This window comes from Cryptomeria japonica, chromosome 4 (assembly GCF_030272615.1).
Source record: "Cryptomeria japonica chromosome 4, Sugi_1.0, whole genome shotgun sequence".
Lineage (NCBI taxonomy): Eukaryota > Viridiplantae > Streptophyta > Pinopsida > Cupressales > Cupressaceae > Cryptomeria > Cryptomeria japonica.
In genome coordinates, this window is record NC_081408.1 from 428,314,115 (window position 1) to 428,337,156 (window position 23,042).

At 36.2% G+C, this 23,042-nt stretch overlaps 1 protein-coding gene across 2 annotated transcripts; it reads left to right on the forward strand.

Moving 5' to 3' along the window:
• The first annotated feature begins 4,694 nt into the window (after positions 1-4,694).
• Positions 4,695-8,115, forward strand: LOC131030567 (splicing factor-like protein 1). Of its 2 annotated transcripts, none has more exons than XM_057961428.2 (2): positions 4,695-7,633; positions 7,719-8,115. In XM_057961428.2, exon 1 carries the CDS (start codon positions 5,026-5,028, stop codon positions 7,354-7,356), a length of 2,331 nt encoding a protein of 776 aa, XP_057817411.1. In that variant the 5' UTR covers positions 4,695-5,025; the 3' UTR covers positions 7,357-7,633; positions 7,719-8,115. The 2 variants fall into 2 exon arrangements, with proteins under 2 accessions (XP_057817411.1, XP_057817418.1); XM_057961435.2 differs by having other exon boundaries at positions 4,695-7,570.
• Positions 8,116-23,042: the final 14,927 nt, after the last annotated feature.

Sequence of the window (23,042 nt, forward strand, 5' to 3'; positions counted from 1 at the left end):
TTCGTCAAAATCACCATGTGAGAGTATTTAATAGTCCTCAGCAGAATCGCCAAAAACTTATTGGTTAACAAATTTGCCACTTAAATCTATTTTCTCAATGCCCAAACAAATGACAATTAAAACAACCTGTTGAGTCAAGTGTAATAATAGTTTACACCCACTCTCTGCTTATTTAACAAGGCACAACTACCTTCAAATAGAATACAATAAACAAAAACCATGTATGCTTTTAACCAGAAAGCAAAGGAAAGACAAAACTTTTAACCAAAAAGTTTTAAAAGGCAATAATTAATAACTAAATCTAGAATGAGATAGAATATAAAGATTCTATACTGAACAACCAAATCACAACAACCTCTAATTAAATGACTATTATAATACCCCTTTAGAGATGAATTGTGAACACAATAGGTGCTCAAATATAAAAAAATTAATTACTTCTGGAAACAATAAGAAATTATCTAAATAGAGGTACATCTCACATAAGAAGAATAAACCATTCAACCACCATAACACAAAGTTTATGATTCTCATCAACTAATTCAGATAGTTTTCATTAGTTTCTCCTTTAGTAATTGTATTAACATCTAAACAAAAAACAAAAAACTTCTAGATCCCTCCTCCCTTTTCTTATTTATAGCTAAGCTTTAATAACTATCATCAGAGGTAATGACTTCTTGAGGATAGTTGTTATAAAGATAATTAAGCAAGACCTCAAGAAGAATGACCCTTGTAGAGCCATGCCGCATTCTCCTCTGGATATCCAAGTGACATGTAGCTTTTTCATTTACATTCTTCATACCATCAAGGCCATCCCCTACTCTATGTGACATCAAAAGGGACCATAATTTCAAGCACAATAAACAAACAACTAGAAGAATTTTGTAGTACTAGAATTTAGCAAGTTTGCAAAGGCTCAGGGGAAATACATTGCATGAGACCATGAGAGAAACATTTAAGACCTTCAAGACAACTTTCCTGAAAAAGGATGCCTTAAAGAGACGAGGGTAAAGAAATGGGATAAATTGATTCTAACCCATATCTTTGCTTCTTTGTAACCTCCTTTGCGATGCAGAAAACTCAGAGCTCTTGTCATTGCGTGTTTGGGATGTAAAATAAGTTAGAAATATGATGATCATTTTAAGGATCAAGACATTAAATGCATTTCATTATGTCGGCTAAGGTACCACAACTTCTCTTGAAAATTGTGCTAACACACTTCTCATGTCTTCCCTTCATATTTACCTACCCTCAAATCCTATTCTCTTTCATCTATGTGATGATGGCCATTCATCTTTTAACCTCTTATTCTAAACCCTTGATTCTCTTTGAGACTGCTATTAAAGACGATTCTTCCTTCCATTTTGATGAATCAAGAAATCATTAGAGCACTTATACTTTGCCAAAATAATTCTAGTATACATCATCACAATCATAGCCTGACATCATCACAATTACACCCATTCTTCCTTGAGCTCTCGTGCAAGTGCAATACAAATCTGAGAGAAATTCTATCAAATACAAGATTATGGAGGATAGGAGATCAACGAAGACAAGCCTATCATGGATGTAAAGGTATAATCTTTGTTTGTTTTATGTTTTATTTACAATGCATGATAGATCTCTATTGAGTTTTGTTGAATTAGTTTGTAGATCCAACATTTGGTTGGATCTTAGAGTTTACAAATAGGTTCAAATTTGACATAAACAATGATAAATAAAATAACCACATCCATTCTTCCTTGAGTGCAACACAAATATGAGAGCAACTCTATCAAATAAAAGATCAATAAAATATCATGGAGGATAAGAGAACAATGGAGACAAGCCTATCATCGATGTAAAGGTATAATCTTTGTTTGTTTTATGTTTTATTTACATTTCATGATAGATCTCTATTGAGTTTTGTTGAATTAGTTTGTAGATCTAGGGTTTGGTTGGATCTTAGTTAGGGTTTACAAATAGGTTCAAATTCAACATAAATAATGATCAATTAAATTTAGTTTAAGTAAGAACAAAAAACAAGCAAGACATGACTACTATTATTGAAGGAGGTTAAAATACATTTGTTTTCTCCTTATATACTAATAAACTTGTTTGTGAATGAAACTAAATTGCAAAGATCAAACTTGTGTTCATTATTGATGGGCATATATATGATAACAGAAAAAACACATTATACTGGAACAAAAATTGGTTGTTATTTCCTATGATATGGATGGTGTTGTATCATATTTAGATGATATGAACCTTATTCTTAAGTTAAGGGACTATCTTAATAGAAAGGCCAATCAAAGAAATGACACGAATTGGAGTATAAAAATTGTGACTCATTTCAAAATGATGGGTATGGATGACTAAGTTTGCATTATTTTTTGTAGCCTCTTAAGACTTGATGAAGGAGCTCTATTTGATTCTTTTGACAAAGGCCTTTTTCTTGTCCCTTCATAATGTTTGGAATCTAGCTATATTGCTAGTAGGATCTTTTTTGGGAATGTTGGTTTTGCACATGTAAACATTACAATTCTTAGTAGTGGGACCTCTTATTTTTTTGAATTGGAATCTAACAAAGAAGTGATTGTCATGGAAATGCATAAAAGATCATGGACAACAATAGTGAGCTGCATTAAGATATATTATTCTCGTATGTGAATTATAAATATTTTGAAAATATATAGAAGTATTTTTTTTTGATATGTAAGAGGTGGTTTTTATTAAAAAATGGTAAAAACAAGTACATCAATGCATGTTGTTGACCAAGTGGTGCAAAAAGGAAGACAACACTGAGTTGTGCTGTCAACATATCCTACTAACATTGCCATACTAAATTACAACAAACATTAAATTGTTGCATTATCATTGAACTCCTTCATTAAGAGGCTTCCACCCTTGCAGACCCCTTTTTGAGGCTGATTTTAGAAGCAAATCTAGTGCTTTCCACAAGGGGATTTCTTTCCTTTGACCTTTGTCCAACCTTGCTCAAAGTGAGGAGAGACCATTGTATTTTGATCTACATCTGCAAGGGGACTCTTTTCCCCCAAAACTCCATGAATTTGTTTGGTTTCATCGTCTTTGTTGTCCACGCCACCCTCCATGCTAACATTCGCAAGTTGAGAGCTAGAAAATTTGAAGAAGTTGTCATCTTTCCTAGAATAAGTTTCCTTCTATGAAGATTTTGAGGTTACATAAGGCTGCAAAGGAGTATGCTCTAATGAAGATTACAAATTGCACCCAACCTACCTCAATGATTCTTGTGAGGAGGCAACTTGATTGACTTTAGGGGAGTCAGATTCCTTCCCATGACTATTATAAGGAGCATCCACTGTATAATGTTGTGGAAGAACATTAGTTTACCAAGATTTGTGCTCAACCTTGGCCTTAGATTTGGAACACTTATTGGCCATGTGGCTAGTTTCAAAGCATCTTCTGCATCTAAAAGACAATCCTTCACAATCCAAAGGTTGAGTCTAGATGCGGTCAATAATCTTGAAAGTGATATTTGCTGGAAGATCTTTTGAGATATCAATGTCCACAAGAATGTGGGAAAATGTCATGTGAGTGAAGCTAGAGGTATCTAAATCAATAGCCAAAAATTCACCCAAAGAATCCCCAATAGGTTTGAAGCAATCCTCAAACCAAAATTGAAGTGGTAGGTTTGGGAGGCAAACCCAAACAGGTTCCACCAAGGAAGATTCCTTAAGAGGATTAAAATTTGGATACTAGGGTTTGAGGAGAAACAAAATTTTCCCACAACACCATCTCTCTTAGATGATGGTGTCCCAATCTCACTTGTTGTTGAATACCAAAATAAAAAGCCCTACGCATAGGGATAAATTTCCACATTTCCCCTAAGTAATAGGTTGCTAGGCCCCAATGATCTATTTGTGCAAATTTGCTAGCCTTGGCCATAATCTATTGAATTGGCCAATCAGACCATTGAATATGCAAAATTATTCTCCATTAGAAACCCCCTTTTTTAGAGCATCAAAGAAGATTAAAATAGGGGAAGTAGAGGGCTCTTTTGAAGAAGTTTTTGGGATGAGCCCCTTGCAAATCAGAAGATGTCCCACCCTTAATGGGTTGAGCATCACAGACAAAAGATCTAACCTTAGAACACACAACTCAGTGCATAATGACATCTAGGAAGGAAGACCCTTGAGCAAGAATGGTCGCATCCCACTCGCATCCACATCCGAAGAAGCACGCTGAAGCCCACAAACCACTAGAAACCACCTTGGTAGGTGGAGGCAAGCCGTGCTTAGAGGAACAAAGGGCCGAGGGCATCCCACCGTGGTTAGAGCACAACATGACTAGGGGCATCGCAATAAGAGTCATGTAGAGATGTAAAGCCACGATTTGATGAAGGGCGAGCAAGAATCAAAGTTGAAGATGAATTGAAGACATATGAAAAAGTTTTTGACACTGTGAAGAACTTCTCATATATAAAAATAATATTACTGGAATATATGTAATATATATTATTTAAATTTAATTTAATTTTACATATTACAATCACAATCGTTATGATTTATTTAAAATATATTAAGATATATCTTTACCTATAAATATGATACTATACAACATTTTCCTCCGTGAATCAATCTAAATGTGATTAAAAAACTTAAAAACTCATACGGACTACTACCTATAAAACAATGCCTTAATTAAACATTTTAAAATTCTCTCAAATTTCTCCTCTTCTAAACCCAGATACTATTGGCCTAAATTTCACTCCCGGAAAGGATATCTCGTGAACATGAACACCTACGCCTATTGGGAGTGCTCTTCCTGTGTTCATTTCCATTCGATTCCAAGTGGTGGGTGCCTGGTTAACTTTCAACTTCATTCTTGGAAGTGTTCGAAGGTGCAGAGTGTTTGCTAGCACTATGATCTTCAACTATCTGTTATATGCGATCACTTGAGGTATGGGTATATATTTTTTCCCGCTCTCTAGCCATTGTTATGAGTAATGTTTTGTGCGTTTGAACTACAGTAGAGGTCAAAAACTATGCCCTAGAATAGAATATGGACGAGCATGAGCATGGGAATGAGGGGAATGGGGAGAATGAGGGGCATGGGGAGAATGTTGGAGGTGGTATAAACGAGGGGCAAGTAAATGGGGGGAAGAAAAGACGCAGCAGATGGGATCCCGAAGCAGAAGCAGAAGCAGACGAAGGGAAGAAAAGAAAGTCGAAGTCCAGATGGGCTGCAGATGAGCGGCAGAACTTGTTTGCGCTGGGGCTGCCTGATTTTATCAAGGAGCTGCAGATGGGTGGTGCGGAATCGGATCCTCAAGTGCAGGCACTAAGTCTTCAACTTTTAGACATCAATAGGAGGCTCCAGTCTGGGCAGGTTGTTGATGATAGAGCAGAGGGAGCAAGGTCTCCCTCTCCCGAGCCCCTCTATGACAACTTGGGAATTAGAATAAACACTAGAGAATTCAGAGCCCGTGAGAAGCTTTCCAGAGAGAGGCAAGAGATCATCTCAATGTTGATTAAGAAGAATCCGGCTTTCAAGCCTCCTGCAGACTACAGGCCTCCCAAGCTTTACAAGAAACTTTACATTCCCATGAAAGAATACCCTGGCTATAATTTTATTGGGCTCATTATTGGGCCAAGGGGAAACACACAGAAAAGAATGGAGAAAGAAACGGGTGCAAAGATTGTCATTAGAGGGAAGGGATCTGTGAAAGAGGGCCGGTCTCAGCAGAAACGGGATATAAAGCCAGACCCTTATGAAAATGAAGACCTGCATGTTCTGGTGGAGGCAGATGATCAGGAATCGCTAGATCAGGCTGTCGATATGCTTGAGAAATTACTTGTTCCTGTGGATGAAGGCAGAAATGAGCATAAACGTGCACAACTAAGGGAGTTGGCCGCGTTAAACGGTACAATAAGAGATGATGAATTCTGTAGGCTGTGCGGTGAGCCAGGCCATAGACAATATGCATGTCCAAACCGTAATTCAACTTTTAAGAGTGATGTTTTGTGTCGGATATGCGGTGATGGTGGGCATCCGACCATTGATTGCCCAATGAAAGGATCATTACAGGGGGCGAAAATGGATGATGAATACCGCAATTTTTTGGCCGAACTTGGAGGAGGAGGAGCCGAAGGATCGATAGAAAAAAGCAACTCTGATTTTCAACGGCCAGCTCTTCCAAGCAATTCACCTTGGGCAGGGGGAGCTGGAGGTTGGGGAAACACGGGATCAAGTTTTCGGGGAGCAGACAGTAGTGGATCTGGTAGTTTAGGTTCCTCACAACATGGACAGCATGGACATGGAACACGCCCAGGTTTAGGATTTAATCCCGACAATAAATTGAATAAAGAAATAGATGATACGAATTTATATGTTGGATATTTGCCCCATACTATGGATGATGACTGGTTAATTCAATTGTTCTCTCCTTTTGGGAGAGTTGAGGAAGCCAAAATCATTAAAGATCGAATGAATGGTACTAGCAAAGGTTATGGTTTTGTTAAGTATTTTGATGCCGGCTGTGCTGCTCAAGCAGTTACACATATGAATGGATATAAATTGGAAGGAAAGACTCTGGCAGTAAGGGTAGCAGGACGAGCTCCTCTTCCTCCTGGCTCTGGATTGGGACCTGTTGGAGGGGCATTCGCTCAACAGCAGCCACAGCCTCCAATACCAATGACTCCTGGTAGCTATGGACCTCCCCCGTGGGTTGCCCAGTCTTCTTATGGTCAATTTTCAAACAATAACACTTTTAGAATGCCACCCCCTTCTGAGGGTCCAGTTCAGAAAGACCCTTACAGTGCTCCACCACCTCAATATGTTCCATATAATTCCTATCAGATGCCTTTGCCTTCAACAGAAATGCATGGTAATATGCAAAGCCAGGCAAGAGCTCAGCAATTCCAAATAATGCAAGGGTCATCAATAGCTCAACAAATTTCAGGAATACAGGCCCGACCAGGAACACAATATGTATCAGGAATGTTGGGCCCACCAGGATCTCAACAAGTCACTGGAATGCAAACTCCACCAGGTGCTGAACTAGTGTCAGGAAATGAATTAAGCAACCATCCACCATGGTCAGATGCTCCACCTCCTGGCGGAATGCCACAATTTTCAGAGAACAAACCCAGCATGCCTCAATATCAGCCCTATTATGCACCACCGCCAGTTCCCCGAAGCATTATGGCTTCTCCATTACCTCCACCGCCAGTTGCCCCAAGCAATATGGCTTCTTCATTACCTCCACCATGTACATCAGCATCTTCACCAGGGAGTGTGACTCCTTCTCAATGGGCTTCCTTCCCTCCTAAGCAGGAGAACAAAGCTGTAGACACTGAGTATGAGAATTTTTTGTCCGAGATGGGTTGGTGACATCAGCATAATATATCTACTTAAGCCTGTGAGCCAGTGTCAAATTCAGAAGAAATTCATGCTAAGGATGGAAAGGGAATATCTGAAACTATTTAGGAGTCTCAATATGGGTTTTGAGGCACTTAGTTTGATAAGACTCTTATGGCTCGTTGAAAAGAGGTTTCATACAGTGTATGAAGAAAGTTTTTATTATGTACGGTCCACACCTTTTAAGGTAGCAGGATATCAGTCCTCATGTATCTTTTATCATGAAATATTGGTCAATCTGCTCCATCGTGTAAGCCTATTATAATTTTCATAGAATTAGTTTAATATATAAATATATATTTTACTAATAAGGTTGATTTCTGATGCTTTTGCAGCAGCAGTTGTTCAATGGAGCCAGGATTTGGCTTTCTTAATCATATCATTGAAGAGATAGAGGCTAATGTCCTCTTTATTCTTGGACAGCTCTTGACATTCCCTTGATTATGCTTCCTGATTACAGTTATTGTCTTGCAGGGACTTTTTCAGTGATGTCCAAACTTTGGAACAGTTCTTACCTTTTTGTAATTAGGTAGCATTGCATTAGACTTTGGATCTGATCAGATTGTTCAGTTCTTTGGCACCATATCAGCTTTTAAGCTGGTCCATTTCTTCTGTTTTAAAATAAGATGATCCTCTCTATATGCACTCAATACTGACCTGCTTTTTTCATTTAAGGTCTATAACTTGATTTTACTTCTCTTAAGACAATAAATTTTTGACATTTCACTTTTAGATTTTACTGTTATAAAAGTAGTTGTGAGTTGAATAATTTTTTTATTGGTTTGAATGTTCTGTTCATGGCAGCTTGCCTTTAATTTATGCTGTTGATGTCATATTGCTTATGATGTTTCTGGCTAGCTCAAAACTAGCTCATGCTTTGAGTCTTTGTTGAGTGAGATCAATATTTTTACGTCATAAGTAAAATTAGCAGCTGAAATCTGTTATGGTCAATGCTTCCACAATATGTTGGTGCTAAGGTTCTTATATAATTTTACTTATAAATTGACATACACAGTTGAGCTGTTCTAGGTGAGTATTTACTCGCCTCTACCTGTAGATGACAGCTTTTCACTATTTTTTTGATCCCAATTGTTTGATTTTAACTCATTGCTTTAAATAAAGTTTTACATCATTTGGTAGCAAGCTTTCTTCTTTATTTTGTTTTCTTTTAATTCCTGTATTTTTTTGGGATAATTGATATTATAATTTCCTAAGTATCTAATATTCAAGTTACCTTATTTGCATCATTTAGAAGCGCCTTATATATATTCTGTGGAGAGTAAGGTCTATATGCCTCAACTCTCGAGTTTAAGGAGCAGCCACTTCTTATGGATGGTCGGTTATTTGTATCTAAATAATTAGTTCTGTCGTTTACATTATTGCCCCTAGTTTTTATTCATAGGCCTATAATGTGATAGGTTGGAGATAGTTGAAATCTATGACAGTCCAGAATCCTGACTGATAGCATGACAAGTAAATTCTAGGGCGATGATGAGGAAGTGTCAAATGCTTTTATACAAATAGATGAACACCATTAATTTTTGGTTGGTTGATAACTCATTCAATCTTTTAACTTTAAAAGTCTTGTCATGATCTTATATAATTTAGCATATCTGCAAGAACCAGATTGAATTCTTCATTCACCAAAGGGGAGAGAGCTACTTTATTATGGATTTCTTAGAAAATTATTATAATGAACCTGTTTAAAAGGGATTAATTTGGATCAGCAACAAGGATTATTAATTATTTTGATTATTGTTGCAATAGATGTTAGCAAGGCAACTTTGTAAAGTGGAATTATAATTGTTGGATGTTTGAGAATCATCAGCTTTGGCATTAGTTATCGGTGCCTTACATGTGCATTACATTGTGTGTGTTAATTGGGGCTACATTTGTGAGTCCATTAGGATTTTCTATGGTCTTGAATATTTTCTGTTCCTGTCAATGGGTTTTACTTTTTTTGTTAATTAATGGAGAATTTATAAAAAAAATTAGGAATCCTATAAGCAATAGAGAAAAAGAACTAAAGCAGAAAAATGGTTTTAAATATGCTTTAAAAGAGCAGAGTATGTCTGGGGAGGTAATATATTAGTGTAGGTATTTGGAGATTATACTCATGCCAAGTGCAATTGACTATAATATGTATAGAAATATTTGTGGATTTGAAAATAAAATTCTCAAATATATTTTTCTTATTGTTTAGAACTGAATGAACTGATATATCAATAGTGTTACATTTTCTAGGACTCAGATCATAAAGGATTTGCTTTTTCTAATCCTTAAATAGAAAAGAAAAAGGATTATCTGAGTGGAGAACTTCAAATTTTATGTTCTTAAAATTAAGATATTAATTTTTCTGCATGGTCTAGGATTCGCAGCACGTGAAGAAAATTATAGCAGGGTTCATGAGAGTGGTATGGAAGCCCTTTCTTGGCTTATTTGGTGGACATCAACAATGAATTCATATAGTCAATGTAAAGTTTCCGTTTCCACAGAGTTGTCTGTCAGTATAGAAGCAGCATAGATGGGTGTGTTTGTAGTTTCCGTCAGATAGTTAGGACTGAATTAAGATGTGTGTGAGGTCAGTTAGTTAGGTCTGCGGTGGACAGGAATAATGTGGCAGTTGGTTTGTCCACTAATTGAGGAGTGGCTTTGACAGCTGAATGTTGTAAAACTGCAATTGATTGAGAACTGCTTGTTTAAGTCCTGAAATCGAGGAAAGAACAGCTCACTTAAGTGCTGAAATTAAGGAAAGGACTACTGAGTTGAGTGCTTGAACTGCCTATGATTGGGGAATGCAGGGAGTGCAGGGTTATAAGAGGTGTTGAGGAAAGGACTGCCAAGTTAAGTGCTGGAACTGCCTATGATTGGGGAATGCAGGGAGTGCATGGGTTATAAGAGGCTTTGAGGAAAGGACTGCTTAATTAACTGCTGGAACTACCTATGGTTGGCTTATAAAAGGTGTTGAGGAAACAACAGAAACTACTTTTCAAAATATTAAAACAAAGATCAACTTCATTTCAGGAATGTGAAGCTGTTTGCAGCAGCGTTGTGTTTGGAGACAGAATCCTTCAGATGTGGCAGCACAATTTTATTGGGGACAGAAACTCTCAAGCAGTAAATTGAGTTTAGTCGTATCAGGTTCATAAGAGGTGTTTAGATTTGCATGTTAAGCGTGTCCAGTAAGGTGTATGACTGTTAAATATCAATTTGATTGATGTGTTTGAAAATAAAAAAAATACAAAAATATCTGTTCGTTGGGTTTCAACAGTCAACCACACATGAAAGAGATAATTGGAAATACAAAAAGTAATAGTGGTGTAAGAATCTATAAAAGCTTCCTTGGTCTTGTTGAAGGATTCAGTGGAACAAGTAAATCACTCGTAGCATACATCTATTGTGATATTAGAAAGCAGGGGATGCCTAGATAGGATGAATGGTGAAGATGTTGACATGAACCTCAATATCATTAAAGGGAGGGTGTAAATCATTTTTTATGATTTAATTCAATTTAGATATTAATGTCCACAAGTGGCCAAGAAAGGGTAATGGGAATGTGGAAAAGTACAAAGCCTGAAAACATGCAATGAGAGTGCCTAGTGCATCTTTAGGAAAGTCAAGCAGCAACTATAATGTGACAACAGTCTAGACTCAAAAGAAATTAAAACTTGAAATGATAAGGGCAATGCTTAAAAACCTGAAGCTTTGTCAAGTAGTTTATTTTCAGCATTTGATGTTCTGGAGAACTCTATCATGGGGTATGTATTGATATTGTTTGGAGCTGCTGAGATACTGTTTGAATTCCATTTGGTTGTAGAACACAGGCTTACTACTGAGAAGGGGGGGGAGTGGTGAATCAGTAGTAAATAAAACTTACAATTTTATTCAATTAAATTCTTTTGTAAAATTGCTTTTAAACTGAAAGTGAAACCATAAAGCAAAGCAATCACATATTGAACACTTGCACAAGATTTGACGTGGAAACCCAAGATGGGAAAGACCACACTGCTAGGATCTACTGTCCTAATCCAGCTTCACAGATAAAACGATTACAATCTTTAAGGGCACCAACCCTAAGGAGTCACCAAACCCCTATCTTAAGAGCACCAACTCTTTCAACACCCTAACTCCACAATCTGAGCACCAACTCAGAATCCTTATGGCACCAACCCAAAGGATATACAAATGAAACTTCAATTAATTACAAATTGAAACAATAATCAATCTCTTATCCCAAGTTCAAAACATTCTGAATATTGTTGCTTCTCTATCTGAATATCAAACATTATAATCCCTCAGCATTACATTACACAGAAAACATATTTTAATTTGAAGGTATGTTGATTCTGATCACATAATCAAGATGTCTCTGTGTATTAGAAATAAATCTGCACAAAAGAATGTACTGAATCTGAATACAATCTGTACTGAGTGATATTCTCAACACAACCAGTTCGAACTGTTAAAAGTCGGAAAAAAATAGAGGCTCAATTGAAAGCCAACACTTCCTCTGCAAGTCCGTATTCTGTGACACTGTGCTTATCCAAACATAAAAACAGTAACAATAATTCTGAAGTCACAGTGATTATTCAAAACAATATTCTGAAAATAACATTTTTAACAAAAATGAGTTCTGCACATCTCTGATGATCTGAAACACATTACAAAAAGAGTATACCACGTTTACAGACATCTACTTTGCTGTTCTCTGTATGTTTCACAGTCTGCAAACAAACTTTAGTCTCTGTTCTATAAAGAATGAAGATCCGAATTAAAACATAAACAACAATACCTATCCACCCTTGCTTCTTGTTCCTGTCACAGTCAATCATTTACAGTGCAGGATCATTTACAGTGCAGGATTCTTCTATCCAATTTGTTAGTGCAGCATACGAACTTTCTTCAACACTGACTTGTAATCTTTTCAAATGAATATGTATTCATTTCAAGCACATTCACCATATAACATGCTTAACCCCTCATGTATTTGTTTTTAACCAACATCTCAGTCTTATGCGTATTTTGTTTTTCATAAAAACCACACCAACCAAATGTTCTTTGATCATTGTTTTTAAAGACTTCCTTCATCGGTTAAGTGGTTTTAACCACTTTCAATAAATGCTTGTAATTAATAATAAACAAATGCTAAAGACTTTCTGTTGGTTGTATAAACTAATCCTGCACAACCGAATCAACACTTGTGATGTCTTTATATTTCAACCAAAGTCCATAATGAAACAAAGTCTATATAGCTGAGTGTAATTCTGAATAATTTGAACAACAGTGCATTTGGCAGAAATCGACGGATTATCAGAGAGGTATATCTTTATGATTATTTGATTTGTCCTGCTGTGAAATTGTTTGTCAGGTGTACAAGAGAATTAATGTCACAAACCGTTTGGAGAGAAACATTCTATATTATCACCAATAGTCTATATCATCACCAATATCAACTTGGATATCATTATGTATTTAACCTGATAAAGTCTGTGCTGTGTACACCTGCCTCTATTGCTGTGACATCAATGACAAAATGGGCTAACATTGTTTGCAGGGTCTTTTACATCTGAAAGCAGGAGGTGATACATCTAGTACTAGAAATGTTTAATGATCCCACTATGAGGAAAATTCCATTTTGGGAAACTTTATTAAGTGAAGAGGCAATCTTTCTAATCATGGGAATTAAATGATTGTGGATGATATATCAAAGGATGGAAAAAATTCGCCATCTTATGTTTGATGGTTCAAAAATAACTATTTTTCAAGGGTTTGTATAGGCAAGATATCCCATTTGTTTTCTGATCATTCTCTATGGAGGAGTAACAACAAGTAAAAATGTTTAGTTTACCACCTAGCATTGTGGATTGGTCAATATTTTACTGTTGTCAAATGACAGAGCTTGTATAGGTAAGCCATTCCATTTCTTTGTAAGATTAAACCCATTGGAGGGTATTAAAAAGTTCAGCTTGCTACTTTACATCTTAGGAAAGCTAACATTTTACTACTTGTGGCCAATTTTTGACTGCATGCTGCTATACTTTTGGCCTTCAAGATAATTCAGGGCATATATTCTTCAAGTAGATTTCGCCAATTCAGTTTGTTAGTAATAAATGCATTTTCCCAGTGTGTGTTTGTTATTAATATTGAGGATATGTTCAGGCTTTAAATTGAGTTAATCTCAAATTTGTTCTGGAGTAAAAAGGTTGTTAGGAGTCCGACAACACCAAACAGTAATTCTAACTGATCTCATACTTCTGCTGGATGGTTTAGAGCAGGAACAGATCTCATTACCGCTGTTTACTTATGTTTGAAATGAATTGATTTTAAGCTTGAAAGAAGATCGGTCCAGGGGTCAAAGGTGCAAGATTTGGAAGGATTCATATGTCTAGATTGGTAGAAAAATATCATGAGTATATAGATGACCACAAGATAAAGACTCCTATGTGGGAGACACAAAGCAAGAAGAAATCCCGATTCTCTCTCACTTGTTCCTAGAGTCCCTTTGTATCAGACCTTGAAGGTTAAAATGCAGGAAGAATAGGGCTGGTCTTAACTTTCTGCAATCTGAGTTACCTTCATGAACTCAAAGTTGATTACATATTTTGGCCTAATGGCTTTGAAATGTTGAGGTGTTGTTGAACAATCACCCTTTGATGGTTACCAATGTATGACTAAAGGAATGGAGTTTCAGTTGGATAGCCATGAGAAAGTTTTCTTTTTTATATTATAGGTTAGGCTTCATAGAGGAAAATATGATTATGGAGGCAGACTGTTTGAAGATCTTGGACAAATTCTGGACGAATCTTGATGAACTGGACAGAATTTTAGGAAGGACAGCAAATGATTTGTGTTCTTCAAGTAGGTGCAAATTAACTATTTCAGCTTAAAAATTATGTAAACAACTTGCCAAAGGCAAAATATGCAATATTACACTATCAGTGAAGGACCTGCATTAGGTGCAAATTAACTATTTCAGCTTAAAAAATTACATAAACAACTTGCAAAAGGCAAAATATGCAATATTACACTATGCATCTCAGTGAAGGACCTACATGTGCGGATGGAAATGCAAAATGTATTAAGAGAAAATGAAGTGCAGTGGATGATTGATGAGTACGCATACGCTTTCCAAGATCAGCCACATGTTGCCACCAGATAGGAGGCAATAATACATTTACAATTGTGGTCAAAACCTGCCATCGCACCTCTTTATGGGTATCCTATAAGCTATTCAAGAAAGAAATTGGAGACATAATTTGAAAACTATTGGATGCAAAGCATTGTGGTAACAAGAAAAAGCCTTTTTGCATTTCCAATGGTGTTGGTAGGGAAGAGCAGCAAGTCATTGTGAATGTGTGTTGATTTCCAAGATTTGATTAAAAAGATTATTAAGAAAGACATCCCATTTGACAAAGAGGTGAATTTGATGTTGAATTGTACAGTGGAGCGCTCTAACATAATTAATCTATGGATTGGCTATCATATGCGGCAAGATAGAGTGATAAATTCAATATAACCTTTAGAACTCGTTGTGGTTGGAGGATAACCAATGCCTTTGCCACCTTTGAAGATAACGGTTTATTTGAATCTTAAGCCATATTCGTGGGATTTTTCCCCTGATCTTGTTTGATTATATTCTTGTTTATAGCAGAGTTAAGTAGGATCATTGGAATCATTTGAATGTTTTCACAATTCTTGTAAATAAAGTCTTTGTTTGCAAATGAATTAAAACATGATATTGCAAATCAGGAGTGTGTGTATATGGGACAATTGGGAAGGGAGGAGTTGTAGATAATTTGCTTAAATTTTAAGCATATTTGATTGGTCCACTTTAAAGAATGTGATTCAATCGAGAGGATTCAATGGCCTATATATTTTCTTGCCTTGAGATTAGGAAAGCATTTGTAAAAGAGAAGGCTATCATGCATAACACCATAAGGAATTTCATATTTTTCTTAGCATGCTGTAGTGGCGATTCTGGACTACATTTGACTGTCTGGGAGAGAACGTTATGACCATAGCTTGAAACAAACTTGTTCGAAAGGCATTAGAAAGCTTAGACATGTAAAACACAACAAAATGTTTCAGAACTTTGTTTTGCAATGTTTGAGCCTTCAAAAACCACTTAAAAAAGCTTGAGAATTTGTAAAATACAGAGAATCCAGAAAATTCAAAATTCCATTATTTTGAAAAATGAAAGTAAATAAGAGACATGAAGTTTCCACAGTTCATATTATTAGCTTGTTGATTTCTGGATTTGACTGTGTATACTTTTTTCTCCATCATTGTTTTGAAACACTCTGCATGATCTATCATCAGGATGAGATAACCAGAGAAGATAGAGGTGTTTTGATGATGTTTTGTTTTCTGGCAGATTCTTTCAACTCCCTAGGGGCATGATTATCACATGGCTTTTCAAATTCTAGTGCAATTTTTTTATTTCTGACAGTTCATTCCAATTCCTACTAAAGATAGCCATAAAGAAATTATCCTTTGAAAGTTGTATTGCCGCTTCACATCTCTTCTTAGTGACTGCTACCATATTCTATCTAACTTAGCTTGAACAAAGCTTCATTTAAATTGCAGTATTATGTCTTTATTGTGTTAATTTCCTTTGCTTCAGTTCTTTGCTGTCATAATACACGACATTTCTACACCATTGTTTGTTGTCCTCTGAATTGCCTATTAAAATTGGATCAGTGGTATCAAAGTGTTTGTTTTAGGTTTGTATGCCCAACAAATGTGGCCAAACTATAGCAAGCATGCTCTTGAATCCTTGATACATTCAAATTTTTAAATTATTTTTCTTGAACATTCAAACAATTTCTGAAGGCAGATGAAGATTGAACAAGAGTTTTGTCCAATTGTTGCTCGATGAACTCCTCTTGAAGCAAATGGGGGTATGATAGAACAATTCACCAATATCGCCTCTTAGTTTGTGTGTATAGTATCGACCTTTTTCGTTAATTAGACTTTTCAATGGTTCAACATTCTTTAAGACACAAGGGGTTTTTGACATCCCTTTCTTTGAAGGAAAAGTTGATGCAGATGGAAGTAGATAAATGGCTTGACCGATTGGGATCATATTTCCAAGTTGATGCAGATGAAGTAGATAAATGGCTTGACCGATTGGGATTATATTTTCCTCATAATTTTTTTTTTTGACAATGAAAAGATGACATTTGCAAATTTGAAAGCTGCTTCCCATGTAAAGAAATGGTGGGAATTTATTGTCATCAAAACAATGAAGAATATGAATTAACACTGGATGAAAAGGATATCCTGCTCAAAGCTTGCATAATTTGCAGATGCCACTAAAGAACACTACCCTGAAAAGAGTTACGATGACCAATACAAAAAGCTGCAGCAATTGTGCCAAAGTTAAGAACAGATTTCATGAGTTAAAGTGTTAAGGAAAGGAAGGACTACTCTTGACCATGATGGAGAAGACTACGTGCCTGCCAAAATTGAAGAAAAGTTTACAAGTTAAGGAAAGGAAGGAACTACTCTTTCAATGATCCATCAAATTTGGCAATATGAAGTTGGGCCAACACCTTTGGTAAAGTCCTCTGAAGAAGGCTTTTCTTGATAATAGTTCTTGAAAGCACACCACTGGGTGATGTGACATCCACAAGTGCACTGACACTCAAACAAAGACTGTTGTGCCATATGAGCACATTTGGTTGAGGTGTAGACCCCAGGTGCACCTTCGACTTCAACTCCATGACAAGCCCTTGCATCAGCATTGACATCACTGACCATGTTGGATAAGAAGGGGAACAAATTATACATATTTATCCCCGCTTCATTGTCACCACAATGTGAGCTTCTCCTATAGATGGAAGTATCAAAGTGTCTTTTTCACTGATAGCTATTGGTGAAGGGACCATCTTTGCATTTTTGTGGACAGTGGCAGCTAGAATAACATGATTTAGAAGATGTTATAAGGCTGAATCTTCCAATGACATCTCACCCTTAACCATGCATATATGGTTGGGCGAGTTGTAGTAGACATACACGTGTTACAGGACAGTGCCATTTTTCTCACACAATCAAAGCAAATTTCAGGATGAAGTGCTTTATGACTTGGTATCCCTAGGTTTGTGTGATATTTTGTTTGGTCAACCTTTAATGTGGGAAAGAAACATTGGCTATACTAGATCCCATATTGTCATTATAACTCTAGGCCTACAAGAACACTAGAGTTGACTTATTTGAAGAAAATATCTTTTGACGAATGCAAAGAATTTCAGGTGTTTTGATTAGCTCCAAGATGTAGGCTTTTTTTTTCCTTCTCATGATGAGCAGTAGTTGCTTTTGAAAGAAAATTGATAAGTCAAGGGAAGAGAACCAATGATTGTTAAACAATCATAGTCTTGACATGTAGCAAACTACAGATATGGAGAAAAATATTTCCCAATTTTGACACCCTTTCATCAAAGGATTAGGTGAGAAGAGGAAGGATGCATCCAAGCTATGCAAAAACTTAATGAAGAATGTGTTGTCACGGAAGAATTGATGATTGATTTGTAGATAGAGTGTGAAGAGCTGCAAAACAAATAAACAGAAGGTGCTCAAATGGAAATAGGTGAGAGCGTGGTTAAGCCCTTATGATTTGCAACACATTGATATTCCGTCAAATTCATTTTTGTAGTTTTTTAAAAAGACACCAAAGGAATTGGTTTCAAAATGTTGAAGAAAATGGGATACACTATTGTCAAGGAATTCGGAACCCCTTGTGGTAGAGATGAGGGCCCAAGAATATCGGTCTTGATATTCTTGGGTACAACAGAAAATCTATTTAGCCCACTGTTGGCACATGTTGGTTTGCTGGCATCTCTACTCATAAATGAGTAAAAATTGATTTTTAGGTGGGTTTTCCTATGCAAGTGGAAGATGATCACATCTGCACTAAGTATGCAAAATTAGAAGTAGAAGCAGAGTGGTTCATTGCTTCCCATGGTGGGGTGATTGATGAAATAGCAGGTTCTAGATCATGTTCTTGTACTCGCGAAATCTGACTCATCACTACTATGTGTGAATTGAAAATAGCACGTGTGTTGCATATGTCTGGCTTGTGCATTTATAAATCACTCCTGCTAACATGGCAAAAGCAAATGTGGCAGAGTATTTGGAACACTATCTTTTTCACATTGGAGGAGTGTCATAAATGTGGCAATGATTTTTACTTTTGGGATAGTTGTTTCTCCTATGGGATTTCTCTTCAGAAGTATGAAGCTCTTGGTGAGCATTCTCTAGAGTGATGTTTGGTCAAACTGTTTCAATTTCTGTTAGGGTTTCTTGATATTCTCATTCAATGGCTAGGATGTGTTCATGTTCTTGTCTAATTCTCTCTAATGCCACTTCTTTTGGTTTTGTTTGTAGCTTTGGAAATTACGTTTGTTTGTGATTGATTAATGTGCATTGAACCTATGCTTTAGAAGCCCTTACATTTAAAAGCAAATATGACCTAATGTTTTTCATCTTTCTGCTTTTTGTTTGATTTTGTACTTTTTAAGTGTTTTTATTTTTTTTAGGTGTATGGGGTGCTAAGTTGAAGAAGATCAACATGCATGCAAGAGAAAGTCAGAAAAAGGTGAACAGCTTTAAAAAGCAATTGATTTTTATCACGCTTAAATCAATGTGGATTAGTATGGAATTGACGAAAAGGCAACTACTATGCATGCAAGGAAAAGCTGAAATGATCTATTTTCTTGTGCTTTTTAATGTTGTATGAATGCATGTAAAATTTTCAATTCAAAATGGCAACCAATGAATCTTTTCTCTTCCACACTTAGAACAGAAAGTCTTGAAGAAGCTAAAATTCAAGGCCTACACATGCAAGCTATTTTATTTCCAAGTCAAATGCAAATTGTTATATTTTTGGCTATTTTCAATTTTTGTTCGAGTGTAATAGGTTTTTTTTTTTTTAGCAAATCGTTTGTTTATATATATTAGCTGATTTGTTGTTTGGTTTTTGTTTATTGTAAGAGTCAAGAGTTGTTTTGAAAGAGTTGAATGGCCTTTTTGAAATAGATTTTGCAACAAATGAATTGAAATTCAAACTGATCTATAGAAAAACAAACTTCTATTCAACTCCAAATCCAAGCAATGTAACTAATTGTTGCAAATTTGGAGCAAATTAGCTATCCTAGACCTTAAGCTATCTTATTCTAAACTAACAATTCAATCTAATAAAATGAATATTTGAAGATCCCAAGCATGCAAATGCTGTAGAATGATAATTATTCCATGGGGGCCTAGCTTTCTGATCTTTCCTCTTTCTCTCCTTCCTTTTGGGTTCTCCTTTGTGATGTATTAGTGATAGATGAGATGAGTATATACAAGAAAAAGAGAGTGACAGCTGCTGTATGAGTAGAAGTTGTGAAAAATATTATGTAAAGGAACCTAGAGGCTCTGTAGATTGTATGTAAGCAATCTAAATTATTTGACCTGTATGTTTGATCACTTCCTTTTTCAGAAAGCCTTGAGATGCTTGCTGGATATTAGCTATATGCTCAAGAAGTTCTTTGTTGCTAAGTGTGGCATCAAGGCTCGAGGGCTCAGGAATGAAAGAAGGATCCCAAGAAAAGCCAAAACTTTCTTGTCCATAGGTTTCTCAATAAAGGATGGAAAAAACTCTTCTTAGGGTTGATGGGTGCCTAAGTTCATAAAGGTAGAAAGCTAAAAAGCTCAAAGAAAGGCGACATGAAAAAATGATGAAGAAAAGAAAAAGCAACTTGTTTGCGCCATGAAGGTCTGTGTGATTTTGAAGGTCTTCATTTGGGCTTGGTGGCGAGGGCTTCGCCTCTTGACCTCACCCTGTATTGCGATAGGGAATGTGCTAGGGGTGCTGCTCCCAGACCCTACTAGGGGTGCTGCCCCAAACCCCCATGAGGGGTGCTACCCCTCGACCTCGTTGGGGGCGTTGCCACCAGACCATTGTGGGGTGCTACCCCTCAACCCCGTTTTGGTGTTGCCCCCAAATCCCCATCAATCTACAAGTCTAAGCAAGTAATAGGTCAATGAGGAATCATGATCATAAAAATCTACAAAATACATATCCCTTGTTGCAAATCTTTGCATATTCATAGTCAAAGCCACAATCAAGGATTATCTTGTTTCATACATTGGACAACTTGTTTAGTATACAAGGATTGCCATAGGCATAGTTGGCATGCTACAGTCCTTGAACAGCTGAATACAAGTTAAGTCATAGTTGACAAGAAATGTCATTTTCCTAATGCAAAATTTATCAATCATTCCTTGCATAGACAACTCGTAGAAGAATCCCATCTATTAGTTGTTGACTTGGTGGTCAGCACTCCTTAGGGACTCATGACATGGCTTAACCGCTTCCCATTGGGTCGGGTTAAATCTGGTGTTTGTATCGGGCGTTGATAGTTAGAGATTTTAGCGCAATGACAAACGATTCCAACAATTGGTATCAGAGCCTTGTGTCATGGGTTCGAGTCACCCTACAGTGGGTGCTGAAGGCTCAGTTGGTGCTGAGGGAGAGATTGTTGACTTGGTGGTCAGCACCTCCTTAGGGACTCGTGACATGGCTTAATCACCTCTTGTGGGTCAGGTTAAATTTGGCGGTTGTATCGGGTGTTGATAGTTTGACCTTTTAGCACAATGGCAAACGATTCCAACATTAGTATCCTAGCTAAAGTCAAAATAGAACATAACCATTTTTTTTTTCTTAACCACAACTTTGTTAATGAGCTTGTCAACAAAACATGCTGCCTTGAAGGCAATAATAATAATAAAAATAATAAATTCCTCACTTTATATACACACTAGTCATTGAGACACAAGCAAATATCATGGCTACATATCATCTAGGACCTATCTTAGACACCAATGCATGATTTGTCATGATGTTGGGATGAGTAATGGAAGTTCCTTTGAGACAGACATATAATTTTAGTTTTGATATTTGTTTTGATGCCATGGGTTTCATATTCCATGACTTTTGTATACATTTGACAATATTTATGTCTAAATGTGTTATTTCCTTCGGCAAAAAATTGTGTTTATAGTTATTTGATCAGTGTATATACTTGTATATATGATCAAAGTAGCTTCTATTTGATGAGGTTGTTGTGTCTTTAAGGTTTATATATTAAGGGTGCATGAAACAAGTTTTAAATCCTTAAAAATATATAGATTTCTAGGGTTTTTCAATTTGCCGAGTCTTTGCCGAGTCCAGGTGCCAAAATCAGCTTGCCGAGTCTGAGGTGAGTCCACGTCTCATAACACTGGCACAAACTGATGAAAGGGTGTAGAACTCAATTTGCCAACATTTCATCTTTCCAAAATGTCCAAAAAAGGTCCAAAAATTACAAATTACAAAAATTTAGAAATATATTTTTTATTTGGAAAACTGAAGAAGTGAATTTTGATGAGCTCCATGTTACCACAGAGCCTCAATTTCTTGGGTGGATGTTTCTTAGTGGCTTTTTCAAATTTCAGGGCAAATTGCACATTTTTAGTCTGTTTATTTCCTGTGAATAATACCTGTAAGGAATTATCATCTGAATGTTGGAGCTTGCATCTTTTCTCAGAGACTGCTACCATCCTTTTTAATTAGTCTAAGTCTATTTACATTGTTGTATCTTATGTGTTTAGTGGGTTCGTTTGTTTTTTGTTTCAGATCATTGCTCTTCTAACATGTTAAGTTCGTACGATTTAGTATGCTGTCCACTGGATTGCCAATCAAATCTAGATCAGAGCAGATCACAAAAGCTTCACAAACACACACACGCTGACATATACATATCAGGATGGATATATTTAGATTTATAATTACATCCACACATACATGGAAAAGTGGGCAAGCATGTTACAAGTTTGTGATTTCCATATTTGGTACGATAAAGAGTCAAGACAAATAATGTGGTTGTATTTTTTACTTTGAAATTTAGTAGAATAGACATAAATAATGTGGTTTTAGATTCTTTATCCTGATTATTTGAGTTGCCAGTAATGCCAATAGTATATGGTAAACTCAAAATGTGATTTTCTGGTCATCTTAACCATATGTAGCTTATCTCTCCGGCAGAAACCATGTACTGATTTCGGATCACATTTTGGCAACTCCAGCAGAAACTTAGGACTAATATACTGTAAACATACATAGTTATCTGAAAAAAAATAAAATTGTTTGAATTTAAAAGGCAAGAAAATGCTTGTTCGAGTTGCTGATGTGAGAACAAATGCTGAATTCTTTTCAGGTGAGAGCTGTATCTATTTGTAGAATTTTGTATTTGTTTTTTGAAATTCCCATTTATTCAAATAGATCTGTACATCTTTTCAAAAATAAAATAACTAACAAATTAATTGTTTTTTATTTGCAGCTGAATTTATGATTAAATCATAAAACATTCCCATTTTTATATTTCATGAACTGAATTCTAAGTGTTATTAAAATCCTTTCAACCAATAACCTTTTTCTTTATTTTATTTGCCATGGAATGTTAAATGTAATAGAAATCAAGTGACTTGGGGTGGTGTCAGAATATTTCATTTAGTGGAAGGATTACTATTAGAGGAGGATGGCATGTGGGAAGGCCCCGGAATATTTGCATGCCCAACACTACAATTGTTTTGGGCAAAAACCGATCCAATGAGTGGAATTGTTATGATGGTCAAGG

What these genes read in the sequence shown, in the direction of transcription:
- LOC131030567 (XM_057961428.2), top strand. Translation starts at nt 5,026, where the DNA reads ATGGACGAGCATGAGCATGGGAATGAGGGGAATGGGGAGAATGAGGGG.